Genomic DNA, 14,273 nt, shown 5'->3' with positions numbered 1-14,273 from the left:
CTGGTCCTTTTAAAACTCATGATCACTGGACTTGAGAAATCTCATGCCTGCAGTTAGAGAGCTCGCCTTTAGAGCCTTCTCTACCACCATTGCCCCTTCACCTCTTCTCTTCCATACACCTGTCTATTAAGTTTTCTAATTCAGGATAACTGAAGAGAGTCTGACCTAGATAATTTTCTCTTATACAAAGGCAGAATGGTCATAAATTCCCCAGGTTCACCTAGACAAAGACTTTACCCTTTATCACGAAAGCCTCTTGTTATGCCTTTTGAGGAAGCCAGTAATGTTAGTTCTGCTGCCAGGAAGGAGAGAGCTGTATTAGTGCTTTCCCAACTAGGGCTGAGAATATATCTCCCCGTGGGGAAAAAAGTGTTTATTGGTGATGGTTAGTTTACCTGAAATGTTATCTTTCAGGTATGTTACATGGAAAGTGGCTTTTTGTGAGCTAATATGTAGAAGCCTCTTATATAGAATAATATTTCTATAGAAAATGACTATCATGTTCCACATTGACAGCATTGATAGCTTTTAAGACAAAAATCTAAGCAAAAATTAAGGTGAGTATGAAATCCAAATTCTTCCCAAAAGGATAATATTAAAATAGCAACATGGTTAAACTAATATAATCACCTGTGAACATACATGTGAATGGACATATATGCCTTTATATATTAGAGGTCAAATTCTATTTCACACACCTGTTGTCTTCCTCCAGATTTATCCTGGATAACAGTCCTGATAACAGCACCAGTAAACACATACGATCTGAAAAATGAACTGACGACATTGCAAAGGCCAATGGCTATTAAATCCTGTAAAGAAATAGCAAACATCTTAGGCCCTTTATGTGTTGAAGAAGGCTGATTTGACTTTGAACTAAAGGTATACTATTATTTCTTGTGTATGAAGATAGGGTTGTTTATATCACTTCAAGTAATACTGAAATATTAGAAACAACTGAAAGATGGCAAATCTCATTTTTCCATTTTAGCTAGCGATCATAAGGAAAGCACTTTTTCCAGGTGAGAAAATGAGACTTTTGCCTTATTATTCTCCCTTACCTGATCGCTAAGACTTAGAATAACAGAAGGAAACATAGTATTATTTTTCTCACTTCCTTCTATAGTATCCTAAAGTCAAAGCAGGACACTTCTTGCTTTCACATATCCTTTTTGATTTCTAGGGAAAGGGCCAAGCTCAGAGTAGTTGGAGATTTTTTTTTTGCAATGACAAATACTAAGTGAAGTAAGCCAGAAAGAAAAAGAAAAATACCATATGATATCACTTAGGTGTGGAATCTAAAGAAATGAGACAAATGAACTTATTTATAAAACAGAGGCTCACTCAAAGACAGAAAACGTGTGGTTACCACCGGTGGAAGGGGGTGGTGTGGAGGGATAAAATGGGAGTTTGGGATTTGCAGATACTAACTACTATTTATAAAATAGGTAAACAGCAAGACCCTACTGTATAGCACAGGGAACTAAATTCAATACCTTGTAATAGCCTATAATGGAAAAGAATATGAAAAGGAACATATATATGTATAACTGAATCATTATGCTGTACACCACGAACTAACACATTATAAACCAACTACAATAAAAAAAATTCTTTTTCAATTTAAAAAAATGACAAAGACAATTTCTGGGATAGCAACTTAGTTATATTATTAGCTTAGTTTTGGTATTCCACTGCATTGACCTCTGAGAACTTGCTGGAAAGGAAGGTAAAAGGAGTTCTGCTAGCTTAACATGATGCCATAGGTTATCTCCCTGCCTCCCTATACCATGTCTGTTCTAGAGTAACAATACTCACATTAACTCAGGTGGCTTCAAAGCTAAGTATGCCACACTTCTCAAAAACCCTTTGGTAATTATAGTTCAAATTTTGGTCCCAGGGACTCTCTGGTTAGAGAAGAATCCAGTCTTCATGTTAGCAGGAGGCTCAGGTTAGAGAACAAAGACTTAAAGGTCAGAGGAAGTAATAGACAGGCCTGTCCTCTCACCTGGTTGGAATTGACGTCGTAGTTATGGAAGATGGCAATCTTCCTGCCCAGAAATACGAGCAGAGATGAGCTCACCACGGCTAAGGAGAAAGATTCTAATATAACTGCAGTAAGCATGCTCAAATCTGGTGTTTCAGGAAACAGGAAGCTGGAATAAAATGGTAGAATTATTCCTAGAGCACAGGAATCATTTATTGGCACCTCCCCTGCTCCATCCTTATCATATGTGGGTCAGGCCTGACTTTTTTTTTTTTAATAAAAATAAGAGATAAGAGCAGTCACTGAGGCAGTAGCTTGCCAAAACTGCCAGCAAACCAAGGCAAGTTACAGAAGCCATTAAGAGAGAATGCTCTGCTATCTTCTAGTTTAAGGTTTCTGCCATGTGCCAATGGCAGCAAATAGAACAGGCAAAACAATAAAAGCTGAGGAAAAATGGTTTATTTACAGTGTTCAAGACCACAACAGGGGGTAAGCAATAGGCAGATATCTAAGATGGTTTAGAGCTAAAAAGCTCAATATATCCCTTCTAGTCACACTCAAATCTCTCAGGGTATATAATTTCAGTCCTTGTCCTTTATACAAATTATAACTGATTCTATCCACATCTTTTTTCCCCCAATTTTTCTGTGGTGAAATATACATGAAATGAAATTTACCATCTTACCCATCCCATACTGTACAGTTCAGTGGTATTAAATATATTCATAATGTTCAACCATCAAAACCATCTACTCCATAACTCTTTCATCTTATAAAGCTGAAACTCTATACCCATTAATCAATAACTCTCCATTTCCCCCTTCACCCAGCCCTGACAACAACCATTCCACTTTGTGCCTTGATGATTTTGACTACTTAAATACCTCAATAAGTGGAATCATATTGTATTTGTCTTTTTGTGATTGGCTTATTTCACTTAACAAAATATTCTCAAGCTTCATCTGTACTGTAGTATATGTCAGATTTTCCTTCCTTTTTAAGGCTGAATAATATTTTAGTGTATGTATAGATCACATTTTACTTATCCATTCATCCATCGATGGACACTTACAGTTTCTTCCAGGTTTTAGCTATTGCGAATAACGTTGCTATGAACATGGGTGCACAAATGTCTCTTCAAGATGCTGCTGTTAATTTGGTGGGGGGTATTATATCCAGAAGTAGAATTTCTGGGTCATATGGTAGTTCTCTTTTTAATTTTTTGAGGAACCAATGTACTACTTTCCACAGTGGCTGTACATTTTACATTTCCACTAACAGTGCCCAAAGTTCCATTTTCTCCACATCCTAACCAACACTTGCTATTTTCTGTCTTTAAAAAAAAAAACAGTAGCCATTCTAATGGATGTGAGGTGGTATCTCCTAGTTTTGAATTGCATTCCCCAAATGATTAGTGATGTCGAGCATCTTATGTGCTTCTTGGCCACTCCTATATCATCCTCCTATATCGTCCTTTCCTCACTTTTTGAGTCAGGTTGTTTGTTTTTTGTTGCTGCATTTTGGGAAATCTCTATATATTTTAGATACTGATCCCTTATCATAGGTGATTTGCAAATATTTTCTCCTATTCTGTGAGTTGTCTTTTTTCTCTGTTGATAGTGTCTTTTGATGCACAAAAGATTTTAATTTTCATGAAGTCCAATTTGTCTATTTTTTTGCCTGTTCCTTTGAAGTCATAGCCAAGAAATTATTGCCAAATCCAATGCCATGAAGTTCTTGTCCTATGTTTTCTCCTAAGAGTTTTATAGTTTTAGGTCTTACATTTAGGTTTTGATCCATTTTGAGTTAATTTTTGTATATGGTGTTAGATAAGAGTCCAACTTCATTCTTTTGCATGTGGATACCCAGTTTTCCTAGCACCATCTGTTGAAAAGATTGTCTTCTTCTCATTGAATGGTCTTGGCATCCTTGTCATTTGACTATGTATGCAAGGATTCATTTCTGGATCTTCATTCCATTCTATTGGTCTATGTCTGTCTTTATGCCTATACCACACTGTTTTGATTACTGTGGATTTGTAGTAAGTTTTGAAATTAGTAAGTATGAGTCCTCTAACTTCATTCTTTTGCAAGATTGCTTTGGCTATTCAGAGTTCCTTGAAATTCCATATGAATTTTAGGATGAGTTTTAATATTTCTGCAAAAAAAAATCATTGGGAATTTGACAGGGATTGAACTGAATCCATAGACTTCTTTGGGTAGTATTAACATCTTAACAATATTACGTTTTCCAGTCTATGAACATGGAAAGTATTTCCATTTATTTCCTTCTTTCATCAGTGTTTTGTAGCTTTCGTCGTACAAGTCTTTCGCCTCCTTGGTTAATTATTAAGTATTTAATTCCTTTTGATGCTATTGTGAATGGAATTTTTTTCATAATTTCTTTTTCAGATTGTTCACTGTTAATGTATAGAAAAGCAACTGACTTGTGTGTTGACATTGTATCCTGCTACTTTCTGAATTTAATTCCAACAGTTTGTGTGTGTGTGTATCTGTGTGTGTGTAATCTTTAGGGTTTTCTACATACGAAATAATCATCTGCAAACAGGAATAATTTTACATCTTCCTTTCCTGTTTGGATGCCTTTTATTTTTTATTTATGCTTAATTGCTCTGGCCAGAATTTCCAGCACTATGTTAAATATAAGTGGTGAAAGTGGGCATCCTTGCTTTGTTCCTGACCTTAGAGGAAAAGTCTTTCAGGCTTTCACTATTGAATATGTTTGCTGTGGATTTTTCATATAGGAGTTTCATTTGTCGAGGCAGTTTCCTTATATTCCTAGTTTCTTGAGCATTTTTGTCATGAAAGGGTGTTGAATTTTGTCACATGGTTTTTATGCATCAGTTGAAATGATTGTTTTTCCATTCATTCTGTTAATGTGGTGTATTGCATTGATCTATTTTTGCATTCCAGGAATAAAACCCACTTATTTACGGTGTAAAATACTTCTAATATGCTGCTTAATTTGGTTTCCTGGTTATTTTTGAGGATTTCTGTGTCAGTGTTTGTGAGTTTTCTTTTGTTGTAGTATTTTTGCCTTGCTTTAGTATCACGGTAATGCTGGCCTCATAGAATAAGTTGGGAGGTGTTTCCTCTTCTTCAATTTTTGGGAAAAGTTTAAGAAGAATTGGTATTAGTCCTTCAAATGCTTGGTAGAATTCACCTGTGAAGCCATCACCTGAGGACTTTTCTTTGTCAGGAGATATTTGATTATCGATTCAATCTCCTTACTAATTTTAGGTTTATTTAGATTTTCTGTTTCTTTATGATTTAGTCTTAATAGGGTTTGAGTTTCTAGGAACTTTTCCATTTCATCTAGGTTATCAAATTTGTTGCATATGGTTGCTTATAGGAGGAGGAGGAGGAGGTTTCTTATAGTATAATCCTTTTTATTTCTCTTATAATCCTTCTTACTTCTGTAGAATTGGTAGTAATATCCTCACTTTCATTTCTGAGTTGGTCATCTCTCTTTTTGTCTCAATCCATCTACTTAAAGGTCAGTTTTGTTGATCTTTTCAATGAACCAACTTTTATTGTCATTGATTTTCTCTGTTGTTTTTTTATTTTCTACTTTATTTATCTCTGCTCTAAATCTTTATTTCCTTCAGGTTAAGTTTGTTCTTTTTCTAGTTCCTTAGAGTTGTAAAGTTAGGTTGTTGATTTGAGATCTTTCTTGTTTTTTAATGTAAATGTTTATGGCGATAAATTTACCCCTTAGCACGACTTTTGCTGGGTCCCATAGATTTTGGCATGCTTTGGTTTTGTTTTCATTCATCTCTTTGTATTTCCTTATTTCTCTTGTCATTTCTTCTTTTATCCATTGGTCATTTAGTAAGAGTGTGTTGATTTCCATAGATTTGTGAATTTTTATTTCTGTTAATTTATAACTTCATCCCATTGTGGTCAGAGAAGATATTTTGTATGATACCTGTCTTTTTAAATCTATTGAAAACTTGATCTGTGCCCTAACATGTGGTCCATCCTGGAAAATATTCCATGTGTACTTGAGACGAATGTGTGTGCTGTAGTTGAGTAGAGTATTCTATATATGTCTATTAGATCTAGCTGGTCTATCATGTTAGTTAAGTCCTATATTTCCTTACTTATCTTTTGGACGGTTGTTCTGTTCATTACTGAGAGTGGAGTACTGAAGCTGCCAACTAATAGAACTGTCTACTTCTCCCTTCAATTCTGTAAGTTTTGCTTCATATATTTTGATGGTCTATCATCAGGTGTGTAAATGTTTATAACTGTTACATCTTCTTGCTGCGTTGGACATTTTACAATATATAGTAGCCTTCTTTGTCTCTTTTTAAATTTAAAGTTTATTTTGGCTATTATTGGTATATCCGTACCTATTCTCTCTTTTTTAAATTGAAGTATAGTTGATTTACAGTGTTAGATCAGGTGTACAATATAGTGATTCAATATTTTTTTACACATCATACTCCTTTTAAAGTTATAACAAAATAATTGCTAAATTTCCCTGTGCTGTACAATATATCTTTGTTGCTTATCTGTTTTATGCATAGTAGTTTGTATCTCTTAATACCATACCCCTACTTTGCCCTTCACTTCCCTCTCCTCACTGGTAACCATTAGTTTGTTCTCTCTCAGAGTCTATTTCTGTTGTGTTATATTCATTTGTTTGTTTTATTTTTAGATTTCAAATATAGGTGATAACGTAGAGTATCTGTCATTCTCTGTCTAACTTATTTCACTAAGCATAGCATCCTCTAGATCCATTCATGTTGTTGCAAATAGCAAGATTTCATTTTTTATAGCTGAGTAATATTCCATTGTGTTTATATACCATATCTTCTTTATCCACTCATCTGTTGATGAACACTTAGGTTGCTTTTTTGTCTTGGCTATTGCAAATAATGCTGCTACATTGGGGTGCATGTATCTTTTCAAATTAGTGTTTTCATTTTCTTCAGATATATTCCCAGGAGTGGAATTGCTGGATCACATGGTAGTTCTACATTTAGGTTTTTGAGGAACCTACATACTGTTTTCCACAGTATCTGCACCAATTCACATTCCCACCAACAGTGTACTAGGTTTCCCTTTTTTCTACATCCTTGCCAACATTTGTTATTTGTGGTCTTTTTTATAATAGCCATTCTGACAGGTGTGAGGCCATATCTCATTGTTTTGATGTGCATTTCTCTGATGATTAGCTGTATTGAGCATCTTTTCATATACCTCTTGGATATCTGTGTATCTTCTTTGGAAAGATGTCTATTCAGGTCTTTTGCCCATTTTTTAATTGGGTTGTGTTTGTTTGCTTTTTTTTAATATATTGAGTTGTATGAACTGTGTATATATTTTGGATATTAACCCCTTATTGGTCATATCATTTGCAAATATTTTCCCATTTAGTAGACTATTTTTTTCATTTTGTTGATAGTTTCCTTTGCTGTGTGAAAGTTTTTTAGTTTGATATAGTTCCACACACATTCCCATTTCTCATCATTATTATGAATTTGAATTTATTGCCCAAATCTATGTTAGTAAACCTTAAACATTTAATATGGTAACAACACAAACTTCTGTTTTCCTTCCCGCTGTTCTCTGTAACATTCAATTCTTTGTTATCAGTTTAGGTTAAAAGGGGATATGGGTGTGGAAGGGACTGACCTAAATTGTTCAATTTTTCTAATCCCTAGCAACCATGGATAAACACATAATAAAAAAAGTGCAATGCAATACCTAATTATATTTTTGAAATGTTTATTTCTCTATCTATACCCTTGAATCTTGTGATAAAGTACAAGCAAAGGCTGACTGTGTGGTTTTTAAGCCTTGATAACAGAAGCATATTGAGTAAATATAACAGTGGAGTTATAATCATAGATTTTGGAATTAAATAGAAATGGGTTCAAATAGTAGCTCTGCAACTGACCAGCTGAATGACCTTGGATAAGTAATTTAAGCTTGGTAAGCCTTACTGTCCTCGGTCATAAGAAGAAGTTAATATCTACCTTATAGTATTAACTGCGAGAAACAAATGAAATAAAATAATTATGTAAAGCATCAATCCCATTGTTGCTCTTGTTATTTTTTCCTGTGGACAGAGACCAAGTCTTATTTACCATTCTATTCCCTGGTACCTAGGTTGTCTGCTTACACTTTCAAAAAAATTGAACAGAATTTCAAGTGTATTTTGCCATCATCAGATTTCACTGAGAACTGGTAGGATATGAGATTAATTCAATCTGGTTGCATCAAAGCAGCCTCTGTTTTGTGAGGGCTATCCAATACCATTGACTCTTCGCAGTATTTTCTATTGAACAGTGTGAGAAAATGAACAATGCTCTTCAAAAGCATGCTCATGAATCAAGAAACTTCAGTATATTGCCTGTCTTAGCTAACATGATTCATCCGGTCAAGGTTAAAGAAATTATAATTCCCTAACAGAAGCAACAGTGATGCCACATAGTCACTGGTAGGAATCATAATACAAATTAATTACAAGTCCTTTAGAACTCCATATGCCAGACTACTTGAAGAAAGCTTTTTACTTGGAGTAAGAAAATAATGTTGCTCAAGGATACCAATTCAGTCTAAGTAGTTGAAAACAGAAGGAATGCTCATCTCTTGATCATTGAACCCCAGGAGAGAGGCTAGGAAAACAGAGATCTCTTGCCCCATCAGACAGAAGTTAATCAAACAGGTATGGAGGTGGAGAAGGTCCATAATGTGCATGAAAAAAAATTCATGAGTCTCTCTGGTATTCAGTGCATCCAACAGTTTACCTGGGTAAGGAGACCAGTTCAATCATGGGAAAAGAGTCAGAGGCTGACCAAAGAAGAAACAAGGGGTTGTCCTAGGCTTTGTCCTTCAGAACCTCTGTGTTCTAAAATGAATTTGAGCCCATGACCCAAATTTGGCTGTGGCTAGAGACTGTTAGTAGACAATATCGTTAAAAAATTAATAAACAGAAACTAATTAAGTAGACTCAGGAGACCAGGATGGGGAGCTCTCACGCCCTGTGACCTTTGCAGAGCCCAACAGGAAGAAGAAAGACTCCTTTTCTGGCAAAGGACTCAGCCAATGAAAAGCTATGGACTCTTTGTTTATTATATCCCCCCTTCCTCCAATTTCCTGTTCCCCTCTATAAAAACTCCTTTTCTTGCTGTGGGAGGACTTGCATGTGGTTCATCATGATTGCAGACCCCAAATTGCAATTGTCTGCTGATCCCAAATAAACCCACTTTTGCTGGAAAAATAACCGGCAGTCTATTTGTTTTGGTCAACAATATCAATCAGGCTGTGACATCAGAGGCTAAGAGAAAGTAACAAAAAGGGAAAAGTAGTCTTGAAAAGTGGAATTACCAACCTATAAGGAATCATATCAATGAGCATCTTGCTGTTTTCTGTGGCCATGTTTATCTTGCTTGCAAATGCAGTGAAGCCAAGGATCTGTAGGGGTTTAAAAAGAAAAGGCACGTGATCATCTAAATATTATGTGTTGCTTCCAAGAGCAGAGGTGCCCATAGCCTCTAGCAGGACAGGAAATGGAATATGTGATAGTCCTTATGCCTGAAGCCTGGAGAAAGAGGCAGGGCCAGCTCAGTGCAGCAAGAAAGGTAGAAGTCCTCTTTTGGTTCCCTAAGCTCTTTTTAGCATTGTAACCAGAGTGAAAAGCAACTTCAGACTTGCTCTCTGACATAGTAATACGAACAAATGGATGCCCTGGACTTTTCTTTCCTCACCAACTTTAAACATCTGGACCAAATATAAACATGTTTTCGGATAATAGCTATGCCGAGGCCTCAGTTTTAAAAGTTTTAAAATCTAGGTACACTGTCCCAATATAAATAAGCCTTTCAGGGGATTGTTGAGGTATAACCTTAATAAGATGGAACAGCATTTGATAGCACACACAAAAAAAGGTCTTAGCAAAGCAATTACTTGCTTTTATTTTCCCGCCTTTCATTTCCTTCTAAAATGAAATCTCTTCTTCCATTTCAACTAGAGGGAAAATAGACAACCTAGCAGCTTATAAAGACCTCACACCAAAGCAAATTAAACAGAGATAAGAGAACTCAATGCCCAGGTTTTAAAATAATAATTATATAGTTGCTATATCCCATTCTCCCTACTGACATGTAAGTCGTTTCCCAGCATGTGCTCTAAGAGTTGAGCCAGACACTGAGCAGGACAGCAGTTCATTTACCTGTGATGCTGTGATCAGATGAAGACCCCTGGGAAGCCTACAGATCAGAATGGAAGGAAGATCTGGATGAACAGAGAAGAGTTGTGATCTTTGTATAGCTAAGGGACAAAAAGTGTGGCAAGTGGCCAAGCAACTCTTACTTCCAGTATAAGGGCAATGCTTGCTCATAAAGGAAAATAAATGAAATATGAAAAATTAAAAAGCAAAAATGAATCACCTAAAGACAACTACTGTTGACACTTTTTAGGTGTTTGCTCTACAGCTTAAATATACACATATACAAATACACATACACACACATACACTGTGAACATACAATATGTAAAAAAGTTCTTGTATCTGTCGAACTTGAATTATTTGTCAGTTTATTTTACCTGGATCCCAGATATTGCCTTGAAAACTTCCCTTAATGTTTGAGACTACCACTAAAGGACAGACTGGTAGTTGTGTGCAGTTCCCTCAAGCACATGTTAGCAGTAGCTTTCAGGGGCTGCTGTGAGAAGCTTTTTGCTTCCTACACCATAACAGCTCTCATTCTCCCTCTACCACTTTCTTCTCTGCCAGGGCAAACATGGAGGTCTTTTCCAGGTCTAAACTACACCTCTAACCCCTGCTACATCGCAGAAAGGGTTCCGAATCACTCGACTTGACATGGGTATAAGCAATGTATTTCAGGCTTCAACAACCCTTGAGAATAAATTACATCACAAGAAAGTTTAATGCCTAATTTGTAATAATTCTAAGTCTCCATCTACTTTCATTGCTGGACCTCAGTTTCCTCCCCAACTTCACTCCATGATGTATCTTAATTATTATTATTTATTATTACTATTACCATTATTACTATTATTATCATTAGCTCTCTTTATAGATTCTGGTTCTAGGAACAGCTTGCCTGCGGCTGGCCGGCCAGGGCCAGCACGCTGACAGGGCAGGTGGGAGTGGACTATTTACAGGCCAGTCGCGAGGGCTGTACCATGGCTGCTCCAGTGCATCTTAATTATTTATAGCATTCTCAAAGGAATGTCTTAACTGTGGCTCACAGACCAATCAGTCAGCCATAAGTCAACCCACAGCATCCTCTGAACTCTTACTCCTCTCCTTTCCGAGCAACCCTTGGTTAATTTTCATTACCTTTGAGGTTGCTTAAAGGAACATCACTATGATCCCTGCTGCTGGTAGCTCTTAAGAGAGGGTTGGTTTATGACAACACGGTTGGACCTTGAGGGCATTGTGCTACGTGAAATAAGCCACACAAAGAAAGACAAATACTGCATAGTATCACTTGTACATGGAATCTAAAAAAATTTAAAACAACACCCCCCCCCAAAACAGTCACACTTACAGAAACAGAGAGTAGAAAAGTGGTTGCCAGGGACTGGGAGATGGGGGAATTGAGAAAAATTGGTAAAACAGTGCAAACTTCCAGCTATAAGATGAATACAGTCTGAGGATCTACTGTAAAACATGGTGATCATAGTTGATAACATTGTATTATATAATTGAAATTTGCCAAGAGAGCACAATTTAAATATTCCTACTGGGAAAAAAAAAGAAAGAGAGGTAAATAAGAGGTGATGGATGTGTTAGTTAACCAGATGGGGGAAATCCTTTCACAATTATACATATATCAAATCATCACAGTGTACGTTTTAAATAGTTTACAATTTTATATGTTAATTTTACCTGAATTAAGCTAAAATCAAAGACAGACAGGGACAGAGACAGCGTGCTGATATCTGAGTGCGCTGATGCCACCTGCTGGTGACTCTAGAGCCTCAGCTTCCTAGGACTCCAGAGCTGGACTGGGGTCCACAAGAAGAGGGTGCCTCTGACTCCACTCCCCAAACTCCATATACACATTGTCCCTGGGCTCTACGGCTCCACTATTTGTGTATAGTGTTTTGGAAAGTCTTTCGTAAAAGCAGCCTTTCACCTTCTGGCCTTTATGAATTGATAGCTTTTTGAACTACTCCAGGGAAGAAAGGATATGCACCTCCACAAGAAGTAGACAATAGTTAGGAGACAGAGCTTGCTCTCAGTTTTCAGAGCAATGCCCATACCCTTTCAATCATGAGGAGTATGGATCTGGATTAGTCAGCATAGGATGGGTTATGCTGTGGCAACATACAAACCATGAGATCTTAGTGTCCTAACATATGAAAGTTTTTTTTTTCCCCACACAAAGTCCACTATGGGTCAGTGTCTCTTCAGGGCAGCTTTTTTGCAAACAGTGCCTTGGGGATGCAGGCTAATTCTACCTAGAGACTCTGTCATCTCAACACACAGCCCCTGTAATTATTACAGCAGGGGAAGAAAGAACTCAAATCTGTTCTCCTATGCTTTGGCCACCAATTCACATGGTCCTGCCTAACTATAAGGCCAGCTGGGAAATAACAGGGGAGCACATGGTGAGCTTTAAGTATCTCTGCCACAGAACACTTCTGAAAGGGAAAATAATTCTCATGGACACGCAAAGATTCAGTGATCCTGATAAGAGAAATGCTGACTTTAAAAACCTGAGCTTTGTTTATGAAAATGTCTATATTATTGTAAAACTGTTAACTATAACTACAAAAGATATATTTTTATCAGATTTCTTAAAAGAAACAAGAAATGTTATCATTAGACAGCATTTAAAAAATATTCTCAAAAAGGAAAAAACAATCATACTTATTTAGTTAAACATTTCCACTGATCTAAAGAAAAATATGTCAAAAGAAAACTTAGGACATATACATAAGCACGCACCTTCCCCACCCTGCCTCAAACCCAGCTCTGCCCCTTAGTGACGTGGATTAGGTAATTTGTTTAACATCTCGTCCCTCAATTTCTTTACTGTAGCACAGTCAGGATGAAAGGAGACTGAATAACAGTATGGTTGCAGCTATATTAAAATAGAAATGAAACTTCTACATGGAAAAACACAGAAATTCACCAACACTGAGCATAGGCCTGTCATATGCTTGTTTGAAAGAAGCAAAGTGCAAATAACTGAAAATACAAAAATATCAACCATAGTTGACTTTGGATGGTGCAGCTATAGGAATTTCTTTTCCTCCTTTTTGTTCTTCCTTATGTTTCCCAGAATTGCTAGAATGAGCCTGTATTGCTTTTATGAGGGGAAAAAACACCTATTTTTTGAATAGCATGAAAAAGAAGCAATAGATAAAAGCACTTTGAAAAATAAGTATGTTTTGCAAATAAAAGCTAGCATGTGAAACTATATGCATTGTATTCAGCTTTGTCACAATTCAATATGTATTTTAAAAATACTATTATTTCTACAATTCTCCCATGAAACTTTCCCGTCTTAGGTTACATCCCATTTTTTATTTATTTATTTATTTATTTATTTATTTATTTATTTATTCATTCATTCATTCATTCATTCATTCATTCATTTTAAAAGGTGGGTATTTAAAATGATTTGAACCATGACTTTGTAACATCAAAACACCTACCAGAAAAACTTCCATAGGAAACTCGATGGGGTACTGATTGACAGAAATTCTGATACATCGGTTGATTCTCAGAGCAACAACAGCAGTTAGAAATAGTAGGATGCTGGTGGAATTAGCTTTTGGGAGACCTATGCAGTAGTTAATAATGTTCTGAAAGAAAACAAAATTACAGAGACTTAGAAAGGGACGTAATAATTGCCTAAATCTAGAAAATGACACTCTAAATTAGTTCAAAAGGAAGTAAGCCCCAAGGCAGTGCTCCTAGGCACAGAGGTCTTTAGGAGCAGTACTAGAACATGAGAGCAATAGTGAGGTGTATATAGATTTTTCTTTAAGTTGAAAAAGATATTTTGAAAGACAATAATGTCCAATAAGAAGATAATACACGTTGTATGTTTCAGTGTAATGGAAAGGACCCAGGAGTTCTGTTTATTAGCTTACTGTTTATCAATTTTCCCCGACCATGTATGTTTAGCTTGGCTCCTACACCATTCTTGCATTCAGGGACTACTCTGCATTTTATATTATTTAGATGTTTTAGGATACATGTCTGTTATGAGGCATGTAATAGGAAGAATTATGATAGATACAGTATCTTAAAGACAAAATTTTAATGT

The 14,273-nt window shown here is 36.2% G+C and overlaps 1 protein-coding gene across 9 annotated transcripts in view; it reads right to left on the bottom strand.

Annotated features, from left to right (window-relative positions):
* The window catches only part of SLC26A8 (solute carrier family 26 member 8), a 50,708-nt gene that overhangs the window by 16,728 nt on the left and 19,707 nt on the right, over nt 1-14,273 (bottom strand). For all 9 annotated transcript variants that reach the window (XM_072945134.1, XM_072945133.1, XM_072945136.1 and 6 more), the window contains 4 exons: nt 13,657-13,806; nt 9,353-9,435; nt 2,009-2,156; nt 699-812 (listed from right to left, as the gene is read on the bottom strand). In XM_072945134.1, coding sequence (XP_072801235.1) covers nt 699-812; nt 2,009-2,156; nt 9,353-9,435; nt 13,657-13,806 — 495 coding nt within the window. The remainder of the gene's footprint in view (nt 1-698; nt 813-2,008; nt 2,157-9,352; nt 9,436-13,656; nt 13,807-14,273) is intronic.

This window comes from Vicugna pacos, chromosome 20 (assembly GCF_048564905.1).
Source record: "Vicugna pacos chromosome 20, VicPac4, whole genome shotgun sequence".
NCBI lineage: Eukaryota > Metazoa > Chordata > Mammalia > Artiodactyla > Camelidae > Vicugna > Vicugna pacos.
The sequence above is the reverse complement of the archived record's forward strand: the minus strand, read 5'-3'. Positions and strand labels throughout refer to the sequence as shown.